The sequence below is a fragment of the Lontra canadensis genome, unplaced genomic scaffold (genome assembly GCF_010015895.1).
Source record: "Lontra canadensis isolate GAN:19392208 unplaced genomic scaffold, GSC_riverotter_1.0 scaffold42, whole genome shotgun sequence".
NCBI lineage: Eukaryota > Metazoa > Chordata > Mammalia > Carnivora > Mustelidae > Lontra > Lontra canadensis.
Genome location: NW_022631036.1, coordinates 2755532 through 2771306, shown reverse-complemented (window position 1 = coordinate 2771306; position 15775 = coordinate 2755532). Strand labels below are relative to the sequence as shown.

The following is a 15775-nucleotide window of genomic DNA, read 5'->3' as shown; positions in this document are numbered from 1 at the left end:
GCTCTAAAGACTTGTCTTATAGACTATTACATGTTCTAACCTGGAGCACATACCAGATGCACTTGAGTAATCTATTGTTATTAGGTGAGGATACCAGATATGTGTTAGGTCTAGTTAACTTACAGTATTGTCAGAATCTTCTATTTCCTTGTTGATCTTACACCTCGTTATTCTACCCATGACTGAAAGGTATTAAAGTCCTGAATTATTAATGTTAATCTATTCTGTTGATCTACTGTTGATTCGATTCTATCAGATTTTGCTTCATGGCTAATTCTAGGTCTCTGTTGTTGGGTGCATAAATGTTTATAATAGTTATGTCTTAGTGACTGTGATGCCTGAGTGGCTCAGTTGGTTGGGTGTCTGCCTTTGGCTCAGGTCATGATCCCAGGTCCTGGGACTAAGTCCTGCATCGGGCTCCTTGCTCAGCAGGGAGACTGTTTCTCCCTCTGCCTGCTACTCCCCCTGCTTGTTTTGTGTGTGTCTCCCTCTCTTGCTCTCTGACAAATAAATAAATAATAAAAAAACCCTTAAAATATATATAATAGTTATATCTTATTGATGAATTGACCCTTTTATCATTATAAAGTGTCCTTTAAAATAACAATTAACAATTTTTGTCTTATAGTTACACTAAAAATATTTTAAAGAAAGGAATTAAAGTTCTGAATAGAGAAATACATTACCTGTTGGATTCTTAATTACACAGCTAGTAGCTCCATGAAGATCAGCATGTACATAAATGTCCCCTTAAAAACAAATGAGAATACTTTAAGTCCTGTTTCTTTTTTTTTTTTTTAATGGGTTTAATGGGTTCAAAATCCAAAGGGTATAAGAAGGCCTATAAGGAAAAGTCCATTTCCCACCCCTAGGAGAGCTCTCACAGGCTTCCTTATAGAAAAGCAATGCTAATATGATAGATTACAAAAATGGTCAGTTCCTCTCTCCTCCACTATCCATACCTCTTTGCTCTGTGACTTTGAAGCTTCTCTTCAAGAGGTGGAGTCACTTCCCCATCCCTTGTGTCTGGGTCTGTCCCATGATCTGCCTTGGTGGAATGTGGCCTCTGGGACCAAGTGCCAATTCTCAGCCTAGGACTTAATAGTCCTTGTGTGTTTCCTATTTTTCTCACAAACTTGCTGAGTTACCATGTAAGTCAATCTAGACTAGAGGGTGAGAGACACATGGAGATGAGTTATCCTAGCAAATGTAAAGGTCCTGAGGACCATGGATGTTTGACATGTATGAAGAGGAGTCAGAAGGCCAGACTACTAAGGCCAGAGTGGTAAGAAATGAAGCTGGAGAAGAAGCCAGAAGGCTTGTAAGCCATAATGATGGCTTCAAGTTATATTCTAAGTATTTGATACCAATGAATAACCAAATGAACAAACAAATGCACAAGTCAGATCTTTCCTCTTTTTTTTAAGGGAAAAAGAAAGTGCACAGTTCCTAAAAGGTAAAATGAGCAGCTACTGTTTGCCATGACAGTTTGTCTGGGATTTGAAATTCAAAGAGAAAAACTCATAGTGCTCCAAGAAAGGCTCAGCTCCCAATTAACAGAGCTACAGAAAACAAGAGACCAAGCCCTGAGCCCCATGTAATAACCTGATCCCTGTTTCTTCCTTTTCTGGTTTGGGATCTTCAGTGGACATCGAATTAGTTCTGATTATTGATTTCAGACACCCCACACTGAGGGTTCAACCACAGTGAGGTGGTGGTTATCAGCCAACAAAAATGAGAAGCCTTACACTACAGGGCTTAAGTCCTATTTCTAAATGTGAAAAAAAAAGTTATAAACTTCAGCACTAAAAAAATCAAGCCTTTAAAATTTTGATGTACAATAATTCTGGAGGACTGAAAGCTATTTTGTTAATGCAGCAGGGAATCAAAAGTCCAATACTGGGGCCCTGGGTGGCTCAGTGGGTTAAACCTCTGCCTTCAGCTCATGTCATGATCTCAGGGTCCTGAGACTGGGCTCTCTGCTCAGTGGGGAGCCTGCTTCTCCGCCCCCGCCTGCTTTTCTGCCTATTTGTGATCTTTGTCAAATAAATAAAATCTTCAAAAAAAAAAAAAAAAAAAAAGTCCAATACTACAGATTAGCTCAGCACTACTACTTTAGGACTATTCACTTAAAATGAGAGTTTTAAGTGTCAAAACACATATTCAACAAACAATAAGCCACCACAATGAAACTCTATCAATTAAACCTGTCAAGCAAAGGAGTAGAAGATGAAAACCTGTTCTCATACTGAGATAACTGACGCAATTAATTAGGGGAAAATTCTTTAAAATTTTAATCATACTTACCTGTTGTCAAGTATCTTTTCACAATTATTTCATTCTGTTGCTGATCTCGTCCACCTATAATTAGATAGTTCTCTGAGCTAATGAACCACAGAAATTTCTCAAACCTATCAAATTGAAAGAAAAAAAGTTAACATTCTTTCCCTTTATAGTCACCTGAATTCACATCCTTTTCTCAAACAAACAAAAAAAACCAGTGAAGCTATCCTACCTTCATATGTTAAGACTGATGATTTATTTTTTTTAATTTGATGATTTAATTTCTTAAAGCATCAAACTGAATTTTTATTGAAATCTTGCAATACAAATTACCTTAGAAGGTAATTAAATTCTATGTTTTTTTTTTAAGATTTTATTTACTTATGACAGAGATAGTGAGAGAGGGAAGACAAGTATGGGGGAGGTGGAGAGGAGAAGCAGGCTCCCCGCTGAGCACGGAGCCCCATATATGGGGCTCAATCCCAGGATGCTGGGATCCTGACCTGAGCCAAATACAGACGCTTAACAACTGAGCCACCCAGGTGCCCAAATTCTATGTTTAAAAAAAGTATGTTTTCTCCTTATCTCACTTGCAAACAGATCCTTCTTAAACTTAAGGATAACGTAATGATGAGTTACACAAAGCAAAAGCATAAAACGTCACATGGTCCCTAGGTTTATCTTTCTTCCAGTGGGGCACTGGCCAGGTTTTGGGGCTACTGGTAAGAAAGAAAAGTTTTTCCATCCTCTCTTCAACTGAATGTTTACAGACATGATATTCTTTACACTTATTTATAGAGCAAAAATTACCTTTAGAAATATAAAATTATAACTTTTCTCAACAAAGTAATTTGGGTTTTCATGATTAATATGTACCATGATAAAAAGTAAAGATTGTAGGGGCGCCTGGGTGGCTCAGTGGGTTAAGCCGCTGCCTTCGGCTCAGGTCATGATCTCAGAGTCCTGGGATCGAGCCCCGCATGGGGCTCTCTGCTCAGCAGGGAGCCTGCTTCCTCCTCTCTCTCTGCCTGCCTCTCTGCCTGCTTGTGATCTCTCTGTCAAATAAATAAAATAAAATCTTAAAAAAAAAAAAAAAAAAAGTAAAGATTGTATACTTGCATTTAGAGAATGACATAAAATAGAGATGAACAGAAATATTTCCTATATTACACCTGACCACCAAGATAATAATGTTTATGACTTAATCTACAATTTAAAAACTTCTGGTTAAAAATGATAGATTAAGCATAGGCATTACACTAAACTCCTTTATATGTCCCAATATTATTCCTGTCTTCTAATCTGATTTTTTTTATTGATACATATACACAATTTAGAAATTTTTAAAATTATACAAAAAGGTATACGGAGAGATCCTGCATCCACCTTCAGTTCCTATTACCACTATCAAACAGTAATCCATTGTTATTAGCTTTCTGTGTATGCCTCCCTGGAGTTTCTTTATACATACAAAAGCTAAAATAAAACGCTATTCTAAACCTTTTCTTTTGGACACAACACAAACTATTCTGAAAATACTTTCTTTTTCATTTAAAAATGTCTTCTTAAAAAAAATAAAAATTAAAATAAATAAATAAATAAAAATGTCTTCTTGGGGCACCTGGCTGGCTCAGCTGGTGAAGCATGTGACTCTTAATCTCAGGGTTGTGGGTTTGAGCCCCATGTTAGGTGTAGGGATTACCTAAAAATACAGTCTTTAAAAAAAAAAAAAAAAAGTCTTCACTGCTGAATGGATGTACTATACTTATTTAACAACTGCCTTATTGATGGTAAAGAGGTTTCTAAAATGACATAAACCCGCAAGGACAGAAAATGAGAAACATAAAGATGTAAAAATTTTGTAATAATCTTAGTAAAGAAGCATATAACTAAAAGGAAAAAAAATCAAAAGGAGGGAAAAAGACAAAAAAGAGTAAAGAAAAATTGGGACAAATAGAAAGAAACAGTAAAATGGTTAGATTTAAACCCATATATATCAGAAATTACATTAAATGTAAAGGTAGTCAATTCTCCAGGTAAAATGCAGACTGTCAGACTGGAAAATAATATATACAGCTTTAAAATGTAAGAATATAAAAAGGTTGAAATATAATGATGGAAAATAATAAATCATGCAAACACTAACCAAAATAAAGTTGATTTAGTTTTAGTATCTCACACAGAAGAAAAAAAGAAGTTACAAGTTAAAAGAACATTTGATTACAGTTAACAAAAGGCTCAATTTACTGGAAAGATAACAGCTCTATATTTTTATCACCTTATAAAGCAAAAACTAGCAGAAGTAAAAGGAGAAACAAATGCACAATTATGTGATTCTTAACACAACTCTCAGTAATTGAGAAAACAATCATTAAAAAAAGAATTAGTACAGATTCCAAAGATTTGATTAATGAATGTGACCTAACTGATATTTAGGGAAATGCACTTAACAACTATAGAACATTCTTCTCAATACTTATGAAACATTTGTAAATAAAGTATACTCCAAATATGCTGGACCATAAAGCAAGTTTCAATAACAAATGTCAAAGGGTTGAGATAATTCAGAATACCATAAATGAACATTATGCAACTTAAGTTAAATCAATGGCAAAAAGAGAACTAAAAGAGCTCCATAGGTTCAAAAATTAATAAACTTAACTCTAAATAACACATGGGTAAAGAAATCACAATGTAAATTAGAACATATTTTCACATGAAAGACAATGAAAATACAATATGGAATATAGTTAAAGCCAAGCTTAGAGGGAAATTTACTGCCTGAAATATGTATTAGAAAAGATAAGAGGCTGGGAGAAAAAAAAAAAATCAATGAACTAAGTTTCCATCTCAAGAAATCAGAAAGGGAAATGCAAATGAATCCTGAAGGAAGGTAGAAAGAGGAAAATAATAAAATAGAGAGCACATATATAATAGTGGAGATCAACAGTCAAAACTGGTTCTTGAAAGGTATTAATACAACTGAAAATCCTCTGGCCAGACTAACCAAGAAAAAGAGAAGGACAATGACAATTATCATAAATGACAAAGGAAGGTATTAAAGACTATACAGATGTTAAAAGGTTAGTGGAACATCAAAACTTTAGGCCAGTACATTCCAAACTGTAGAAATAGACAAAGTCTTAGGGAAATACTACTAATCAAAATCAGACAATCTGAGAAGTACTAAAGAATTTTAATCTGTAGTGAAAAAGTTTCCCAAAAAGAAAACTTCAAGACTACTCAGCCTCACAGGTGGAATTTTGTCAAACAACCAAGGACAATTGATAAAGGAACACTTCCCAGAGGCATCTAACTGGCTCTGTCAGTTAAGTATCTGCCTTCAGCTTAGGTCATGATCTCCAGGTCCTGGGATGGAGTCCCACATTGGGCTCTCTGCTCAGCAAGGAGTCTGCTTCTCTCTCTCACCCTCTTTGCCACTCCCCCCGTTCATTCTCTCCCTCCCACTCTCTCAAATAAATAAAATATTTAAAAAAATAAAGGAACACTTCCCAATCTGTTTTATGAAGTAATGTTACCTTGAGACCAATACCTAAGAAAAACAAGAGATATGAAAATTACAGGTCTATTCTATTCATCAACAGAGATGTGAGGAAAAGAAAGGAGAAAGAGAGAAGAAAAATCCAACAGTATACTGAGAAATGGAAAAATTACTGGACTTAAGAACCTGAAATCTAGGCTGACAATGGAAAAAGCAAAGAAACAAATCACTGTGTAACCCATAAAAAGCTTAAAATAGCAGTACATGGTACTGTTAGAAATAGGGTTTAAGATGGGGTTAAAAACAGGAAAACTGGCCAAAAATCTGATCAAGAAGCAGTTACTTCCCTAGATCTTTTTTCCAGCTCTGAACATGATAGTAAGCTGTGCCTTCCATATCCTAACAGAAGGCCAGAATTCTCTAGAAAGTGTACAAAGAGTATCTCTGAATTAGGGGAAAAGTGGCACAGTTGCTAAGTAGAGGTAACCTAAATAAAAGAGGGCAATTAAGTGAATGTATGAATTACTGGATACTAAACTTCCCCAATCTATTCCCACTGGGCTTCCAAAATTATGACAGCCAGGTCTTCACTTTGCAAGCAGGGTAAAAAGTCTTTCCTGAAAACTGAGACCAGCTAAAGAGTCAAAAAGCTAAAGACATTGAGAGTTCCACACAACATGGCCCACGTACATCATTTTATAAGCCCAGCCACCCAGAGAGAACTTCCAATCAGCATTTTAATAGTCTAGTATAAATGTGAACAGACAATAATGTGAATAGACAATTTAGGACTACGAGACATTAATAAAAGTCTTTAACAAAAGTTGAAGACAAACCCAACAAATTAAAAACAAACAAACAAACAAACAAAACCCCAAACCAAAAACCTTAGAGAAGACCTGCAAGAAAAGATTACTTTTAAATAAAATTAATACATCAAAACTATTCTCAGTATTAAGAAAGTGAAGAAGGAAGTTTTAAAAAAGTAACAACAAAAAAACAAAAACAAAAAATAGATTAAAATAAAAACATGACAGGAAGGAATAAAACATTTAAAAATTCAGGGGAAGAACTGAAAGATACAGAAATCTCTCAGAATAAAGAACAAAATGATAAACAGTTGAAAAACAGAAAATGCAAGAAAACTGGAGGACCATCCAAGGAGTCCCACATTTAATAAATAAGACTTCCAGACAGAAAGAAAAAAAAATAACAAAACAAAAAGGAAAACACAATCTACAGAGTGCTAAGAAATATTTCCAGAAAATTTCTCAGAACTGAAAGTTTCTAAATTAAAAAGTGTCACAGAGAATCTAGCATAATGGATTAAAACATCTTCACCAACCTGTACCATTGTGAAATTTTAGAAAACAGAGAACAAAGATCTACAAGTTTATAGAAAGACAAAAATAAGTTGTTGTTTTTTTTTTTGTTTTGTTTTTTTGCATTTTGGGTTTGGTTTCTTTCTGAGCATTAAAAAAAAAACAAATTTTCAATAAAGTATTATCAAAATGACATCAAACTTTTGAAGATCAAATCTGAAAGTTAACACAATAAACAATGACTTTAAAAGTCTGAAGAAAACATTTTCAAACCAGAATATACACCCAGCCAAACAATTAGGTATAAAGGTAAAAATAATTTTTTTATATATATATAAGACCTCAAAAATTTTACATCTTATACATCCTTCTCATGTAGCCTCTAGAACACATATTCCATCAGTGGAGAAAAAGGAATTATGAGATCCAGAACAGAGAATCCAAAACAGAGAGGGGTAAAGAGAATTTCCAGGTTAAGAATAAAAGATCTCAAGATGTTAAGAGTAACTGATCTAGAACAAAGTAGGTCAAAAAGCTCATGAGAGATTTCTGCAAGATGATGCTGATAGAATTCCAACGTGCCTGAACACACTTGGAAGAGAAAGGTAAATGAAACAACAATTTTTACCTTTAGGGAAGACAAAAAGCTGAGCAGGGAAAGAAAAGAAACATAATGTCATATGACTCAGCTGTAACTACAATGAAAATATTAATATAATATTAATGCTGAATATCAACTGTGGCAAATTAGGCTATACCTTTATTAGGAGGCTGAGTGGTGTGTATGTGTGTGATGCAACACAAGCGGAAAGAATAAAATCTTCATCTTACACAGTGGAAGTCATTAATAGAGTATAAAACTGAAAAATTAAGAAGCAGCAATATAAACATATTACTAAGAGAAAGGGAGGGATATACCAAAAGTAATCAGCTGAAAGAGCTAACAATAGTTTCTATAGAGAGGAGGCAACAGGAGTAGGGGTAAAATGTTGCAGGGCTACTGGTTTTTGCAACAAGCTTTACAGAACTGCTTGATTTTCTAAACAATGTGCATGTATAATTTTAATAAAAACAAAAAAACTGTATTTTTAAAAGGTTTAACACTTACCAATATACTTTTCTTGCTTTCTGAATAGAGGTAACTGTCTGGACTTCTTTTAAGGTTTGCTTTGTTTTCTTTTCTGCTGATTTGAATGCCTATTTATAAGAAGAGAGTTTTTAAATAATTTGTTAAAAAAATTTTGTTAAGAACATATTTAAGTAACAGCAAGCAAAGAGGTCCTGGGTGGCTCAGTCTGTTAAGCATCTGACTCTTAATTTCAGCTCAGGTCATGATCTCAGGGTTGTGAGCTCAAGTCCCGCACTGGGTTCAGCACTGAGCATGGAGCCTGCTTGATTCTCTCTCCCTCTCTCTCTGCTCCTCTTCCCCCCCACCCCCACCACGTGCACAGGAACATATGCATTCTCTCTCTCAAAAATAAATAGATAGATAAATTAAATAACATATATATATACATATATATATAAAACACCAATAAATGACAGGGCAATAAATCATTTTTAAATGTCACAAAATGGCACTATTTACACACACATCCCATACACACATGAAAAGTAAAGATTTTTTGTCTTAAATATTAAAATAATTTAAGTCAAAGATTTGCCACATACAAATATTTGCTCAAGACCTACAAATTACAAAAAGTATCATTTGTTTACCAGATATTGAGTATCTACCAAGTAATAGGTTCTGGACTTGATGCTGAGACACACAAGTGAACAAGACAAAGTTCTCACCCCCACCCCACCAGGGGGTCTAGGGAAGATACAAATATAAAACACATAATTATTCAAATAAGACACAGGTTAATCACTTCTAGGGATGCTGTGAGAGTAAACAAGGGAAACTAATTTATAACTGCTTAGGTCAAACAAGGTATTTCTGAGGAAATGGCATTTGGGCTGAAGCCTGAAAGGTTAATAGAATTATTAAGGCAAAAATAGGAAGAAGAACACTGTAAGTAAAAAAAGAAAAGGCCAGCTTGACCAGAAAGTAGTGCTCAAGGTAAAAATGTCAAGAAATGAGGCTGGAGAGGCAAACAGAGGGCCAAGTCATGAAGGCCACTCATTTAACAGATATTAATGTTACTATGTTCCAGGCGATATTCCAGGGGCTGGGACAACATAATGAATAAAACAAAGATACTACTTTCATACAACCTGTATTCTAGAAGGAAGACAAATAAACATATGCTGGGAGGGTTTTTTGTTGCTGTTGTTTTTTTTTTCTTAAGATTTTATTTATTTGACAGAGAGAGACAGCGAGAAGGGAAACTCAAGCAGGGGGAGCAGGCGAGGGAGAAGCAGGCTTCCTGCTGAGTAGGGAGCCCGATGCGGGGCTCAATCCCAGGACTCTGGGATCATGACCTGAGCTGAAGGCGGATGCTTAACAACTGAGACACCCAGGGGCCCTGGAAGGGGTGTTTTTTAAAAAGAAAAATAAAGCAGAGAGGGAGTGATTGAGGATAGTACTACTTTTAGTAAGAGTGGTCAAGAAAGGTCTCATCAAGTCTCATTTTAGAAAACATGCCAATGAATGGAGGGATCAAACCATGGAAATTCTGAGAGAAGAACATTCTCAAAAGAAAGAGCAGCAAGCACGTATTTCCTGAGAAGGCAGCGTGGGTCTGTTTCAGGGACAGCTAAATTCCCAGTGTAGCTGGAAAGAGTGTAGCAAAAGGAGTGCAGGTGATTAGATGGGAGGGGAGCAGATCATGTAGGGCCTTTAGGACAGAAGAAGGGCTTTGAACTGTCTTGTTTTGTTTTGTTTTGATCTGAGAGAGCGGCCAAGGGGCGGGGTGGGGGCGGACAGCAGTAGGAGAGGGAGAGAGAAACCCAAGCGAACTCCAGGCTGAGCACAGAGCCTGACATGGGGTTCAATCTCACAACTCTTAAGATCATGACCTAAGCCAAAACCATGCTTAACAGACTACGCCACCGAGGCACCCCTGAACTGTCTTAAGTAAGATGGGAAGCAACCGGATTTTGAACAGACAGAGATAATTGTATTTTTTTTTTTTTAAGATTTTATTTATTTATTTCACAGACAGAGATCACAAGTAGGCAGAGAGGCAGGCAGAAAGAGAGAGAGAGGAGGAAACAGGCTCCCTGCAGAGCAGAAAGCCCGATGTGGGGCTCGATCCCAGGACCCCGGGATCATGACCTGAGCCGAAGGCAGAGGCTTAACCCACTGAGCCACCCAGGCGCCCCAATAATTGTATTTTTTATTTAAAAAGATCACTATGGCTGCTGTGTGAGGAACAAACTACAGGGGGAGAAGGGCAGAATGAGAGAGACCCGGGAAGAGGCTATTACTACAGACCATATGAACAGAGATGATGGGGGCCTGGACTAATTAGTGGCCAGATTCTGGCTGCGCCCTTTACGAAAAGCTACATGGCTATGCTGATGAGGGAATGGATACGGTCTATGAGCAGAGGGTCTAGGATGAGTCCAACATTTGTAAGCCAAGTAAAGGGAAAAAAGAAAGCACTATTTACTGAGAAAGGGAAGACTGGGAAGGAGGTTTGGGGAAGAAAATGAATACTGGAAATACACAGATCTAAAGCAAAATCAAATTTGAAAGATATCTCTGAATTAGAAAACCTCATTTAAATAGAAGAAATAATTAGGGCCGTTAAGTTAAAGCAGAGGAAAACCGTTCACGTTCACTCTAAGAAATACTAAGTACCTTTTCAGCAGCTTCAACGGTCTTTTGTGTTTTCTTAGCAGCATACCTCTTGTGATCATAGTATCTAGAAAAATATATTTCTCTTAATTTTAAGTAGAATCTTTATTCTTTAGCTCTCTATTTATCTTATTTTAGATTCTCAAATCATACGAAACAAGTTTTGTGCATTACCCATCTTTATTTTATATGTTCCCTATGAAAACAAAGTTGTATAATGCACAAAATGAGATCTGAAAGTGTTTTCACCCCAAAGCACATACATACAAAACAGATATACATATATTATCCTTAATATCCTAACTGATTTATTGCAGATAGTATTTTACCTACAATTCATACTTATATTTAACACTTACTTTTTGGCATTGGCATATGCTGACAAGCTGAGATCAACATCAACAAGCAATGGCCTATTTTTCTGAGGCTTCTGCAGCTGTTTATTCTTCTGCTTTTTCTTTTTTCCTTTTGGTGGTTCAGTTTCATTTTTTTCAACACTGATGTCACCATCAACATCGTCATCTTCCTCCTCTGATAATAAGTATGGATTTCTATTAAAAATATTCAATAGTATTTCACTAATGTCAATGACATCACTTTGTTTTCAATTTTTTTTCCTCAATTACATTATAGATGGTTTACAATATTTAAATAGGTGCATTTGAGGGGGACACTAAGTGGCACAGTCGGTTAAGTGCCTAACTCTTGGTTTTGGCTGGGGTCGTGATCTCAGGGTCATGATACTGAGCCCCATGATGGGCTCCACGCTCGGCATGGAGACTGCTTCGGATTCTCTCTCCTTCTCCATCCAACCCCACGTGTGTTCATGCACATGCTCACACTCTCTCACTCTCTAAACAAAATCTTTTAAAAAATTAAATAGGTGTCTCATCTCAATGTAAATTGTTTTTCCTTTATCTTTGAGGATAAATTTCCAAATAAAAGAGAAAAAATTTTAAATGAATACAGTGAACAATTAAATAGCAAACTGAAAACAAACATGAACTACTTAACTAAGAATCAAACTTACCTTAGTAGCATTGTAACATGATTTGTTTGTAGTTTTAATTCTTTAATTGCATTTGCAACTGGGTCTCCTTGAGCCTGGGCTTCTTTCACAATTAACCCAATTTCTGTCCAATCTATCTGGTTGGCTAAAGCACTTCGAACAACCTGAATGGCTCTGTCAACTATTTGTAGGTTCATTTCTATGAGCTCTCCTTTAAGTTTGTCTATTTCCTTAAGAAATAAACAAAAATGTTTACTATAAAGCCAGTTAAAGTTACCATTTTTTCAGTTTTTAATTCCACTTAGTTAACACACACTGTTGTATTTAAAGTCATCTTTTTTTTAAAGTTACCATTTATGAAAACTGAAAAAGCTAAACATAATACCTGAGCCTGCTGAAGAGCTTCTAAGCGGTTTTCATGATCCTTTCGGACGTTATCTAATTTCTTCAATGCTTGTTTTTCCTTTTGTAGACAAAACAGATTTTTAAAAATTAGATTTCTCATGCCTTTTGTACCTTTTCTCTCGTCTGTCCTGAAACTCGCTATCCCACCTCCAGCCCCCTAAATATTGTCACCTTGCTAGCGAAGGTTCCTATAGCCCACCTCCCAGGTCTATCCTACCCCAAAGTGTTTCAAGCTCTCAAATTACCTCTCCTGTCTACCCACTTCCCCTTCCCTATATAAGAAGGTATTTTGATTACTGGTGACACTGTATGTAATATAAGCCCCTAATGCCCCTGCATTATTCAAGGCAAAATTCAAGACACTGTCTTCCTAACACATAAAAGTGAAGTTTTGGGGAAATGCATTCTTAAAGAACATAAATTACCAAAATAGCTTCTTTTTATTTTATTGCTGCTTTAATTTTCTCATCATCATCTCTACAGAGCACTCTTTTTCCTAAATTAATGCCACAAAGGCTCATGGTATTCATTTACCTTCTATATAGCATTTTATCATGTATCATTTACATTTCAAGTTGACTGATTTGGAGCAAGTTTTCTAACACCAGTAATAACATCACCAATTAGTGAATGTTTGAATGCTGGATATAATATTTAAAAAATTTGAATTGGGACACCTGGGTGGTTCAGTCAGTTAAGCTCTGCCTTTGGCTCAGGTCATGATCTCAGGGTTCTGGGATAGAGTCCTGCACCGGGCTCCCTGCTCAGGAGGGAGCTTGCTTCTCCCTCTGCCTGCTGCTTCCCTGTTTATGCTCACTCTCTGTTTCCTGCTCTCCCTGACAAATAAATAAAATCTTTAAAATAAATAAGGTAGTTAAAAATCTGAATTTTAAGAATGAAGACTATAAATAAAATCTTAAGAAAAAATTTTTTAAGAAAAGGCGGGGGTGGAGGACACCTGGGTGGCTCAGTCAGTTAAGTATCTGCCTTTGGCTAAGGGTCCTGGAATCAAGTCCCAAATTGGGCCCCTGCTTAGAGGAGAGTTTGCTTCTCCCTCTCCCTCTGCCCCTCCCCCTGCCTGTGCTCTCTTTCTCTCTGATAAATAAAATCTTAAAAAAATTTAAAAAACACAACAGTGACTATTAGAAGAACACAGTGATCACTAAGATAATTCATGGATATTCTGATGCACATAAAAACATGCCATTCAATGGTTCCATGAAATAACTGTACTGGTTCATGTACTGCCACCGTGTGGCAGTAACACTATTTAATTCATTCAATCCACCTGCTTTGAAATTGTGCTGTTTAATTTTATTCAATAGAGGGAGGGTAAAGGGATTCAGATAATTTCAAATTTTTGCACACATATTTCAAGACTTTACCTGTTAATATATTTTTTAAGATTTTACTTATTTAATTGACAGAGAGCGAGGGGGGGAACACAACAAGCCAGGGGAGAGCGAGAAGCAAGCTCCCCGTTGAGCACGTGGCCTGATTCAGGGCTTGATCCCAGGACCCTGGGATCATGACCTGAGCCAAAGGCAGATGCTTAATGACTGAGCCACCCAGGTGCCCCTACTTAATATTTTTGAAAAATCAAATCCCCTTCAAATCAAAAGTGACTGTGGCTAATTTCTGAAGCTGTTCTGCAGCAATGCTCCAAAACTGTGGTCAAATGTGCTGGGGAAACAGCGTATTAAACTCTCCTGCAGAGTTAGCCCACTTAGAAAAAAACAGTTTAATGATAAATATGATTAAATTGTACAGAAAGGACATTTCCCTCTCTTTTGGCCTATTTAAAAATCTCCTTGGAAGAGTATTCCCTTAACAGTAAAGTTTGAGAAGCTTCGGGTTGCTGTAATAACGCAAATTATACTAAGGAATAAATAACAGGCCCACCTTCCCACTGTATTTTGCATTTTGCAGAATATCTGACATACTGATGGAACAAATGAGGGAATGCTTTTCAACAATGAGACCTCCCCCGGACCTTTATCAATAAACCAAGGGATCAGGGCATTCCCATACCACTTCTGAAAGGCTGCCCATTCCTATTATGAAAGCATCATTTACACAGCAAACCACACTAAGGCTAGCTGGTTTAATATAAATGTTTTCAGCAATACCATACCTGTTGTAAAGCTTTTAAATCTATTTTCTGACCTTCTATCTTGGAATAAAATTCATCCACAGCCTTATTAGGGAAAAAAAAAAAAAAGATAATGACTAGTTTAAAAAAAAAAAAACCACGGTCTCTACTTCAACTTACATACATAGAGTTTTAGAGTCCATTTTATGTTATAACACTACTCAAAGAACTTGAACAGATTCCCAGTAAATGTATCCTATAGATAAACAGAATCAACTGAAGTTAAAATCTTTGGTCCTTCATCTTGAAATAAGAGGTCAACAAAACTTTTCAATAGTTTTTATTTGTGACTGTATTGATTTTTATTGTCCAGATTCACAGAGACTGTAAACCCAAAAATATTTTCAATTTAGCAATCAAAGCAAGTTGGTATTAATTTAATAACTCATATTGTGCTAACTGGTCAAAAAACAGAATTGGAAAACCCACCTTGTCAAATGATTCAAATTCTATATATGGACATTGTGAATGTTGAGAAAACAAGAAAGGATGAAATTCCTCATACCTGTAAAACATATTTATTATATCATTCAAGAACATTAATAAACATCCAAAGCAAAATGACTCATGCCTACATGCTTACGTGAATATGTCTTCAGTCGGTTTATCTACTTCCAAGCTTGGTTTTATTTCTCTTTTCTGAATGATGTACCCCTACAAAAATCCAATATTAAAACTCTTTCTCTTCATAGTTAACAAAGATTTACTTTCCACGACTGATATAAATTTTATTAATTTAACTTATAAGAATATTCCAGTTTTAAATAATCTACTGCATTTGTCTATTGATTGCATCAATTCTTAAATGATGTTTCTAGACTAAGTATTATTAAATAATACTGTCTTTTTCATATGGACAAGAAAAAATAAGGAAGAAAATGAAAACTAGTGATTTGATAAAATGGTGGGATTATACGTGTACACTACACTTTTTTCTTTCCACTTTTAGATGTTCTGCAACTTTGAAAACAACCAGAAGCATTTTACTTCCAGTAGAAAGTCTTAGATTCACTTTGTTGGTAGGAAATTTTAATTCATTTAAAAAACTGAGCAAGCATATTTGCACTGAATTTAGGTGTAATTAATCAGAACTTTTTCTGAACTTCTGTTATAAATAAAGTTATACTTCGAATACAGAAAAAAAAGAAGATATGAGATAATTCAGAGGATATTTGCCTATTAGAGTGATGTAAAGAATGGGTAGAAATCAGAGAGGGAGACAAACCAGGAGAGACTCTTAACTGAGGAAAGAAACTGAGGGTTGCTGGAGGGGATGTGGGTAGGAGATGGGATAACTGGGTGATGGGCTTTAAGAAGGGCACATGGTGTGATGAGCATTGGGTTATATGCAACT

At 35.8% G+C, this 15775-nt stretch overlaps 1 protein-coding gene across 1 annotated transcript in view; it reads right to left on the bottom strand.

Annotated features, from left to right (window-relative positions):
- The window catches only part of NEMF (nuclear export mediator factor), a 50476-nt gene that overhangs the window by 17658 nt on the left and 17043 nt on the right, over nt 1-15775 (bottom strand). Inside the window, exons 9-18 of the mRNA XM_032871173.1 lie at nt 15005-15075; nt 14851-14926; nt 14404-14466; nt 12250-12327; nt 11886-12094; nt 11215-11406; nt 10859-10922; nt 8216-8304; nt 2308-2411; nt 687-749 (exon numbers count right to left, since the gene is read on the bottom strand). Coding sequence (XP_032727064.1) covers nt 687-749; nt 2308-2411; nt 8216-8304; nt 10859-10922; nt 11215-11406; nt 11886-12094; nt 12250-12327; nt 14404-14466; nt 14851-14926; nt 15005-15075 — 1009 coding nt within the window. The remainder of the gene's footprint in view (nt 1-686; nt 750-2307; nt 2412-8215; nt 8305-10858; nt 10923-11214; nt 11407-11885; nt 12095-12249; nt 12328-14403; nt 14467-14850; nt 14927-15004; nt 15076-15775) is intronic.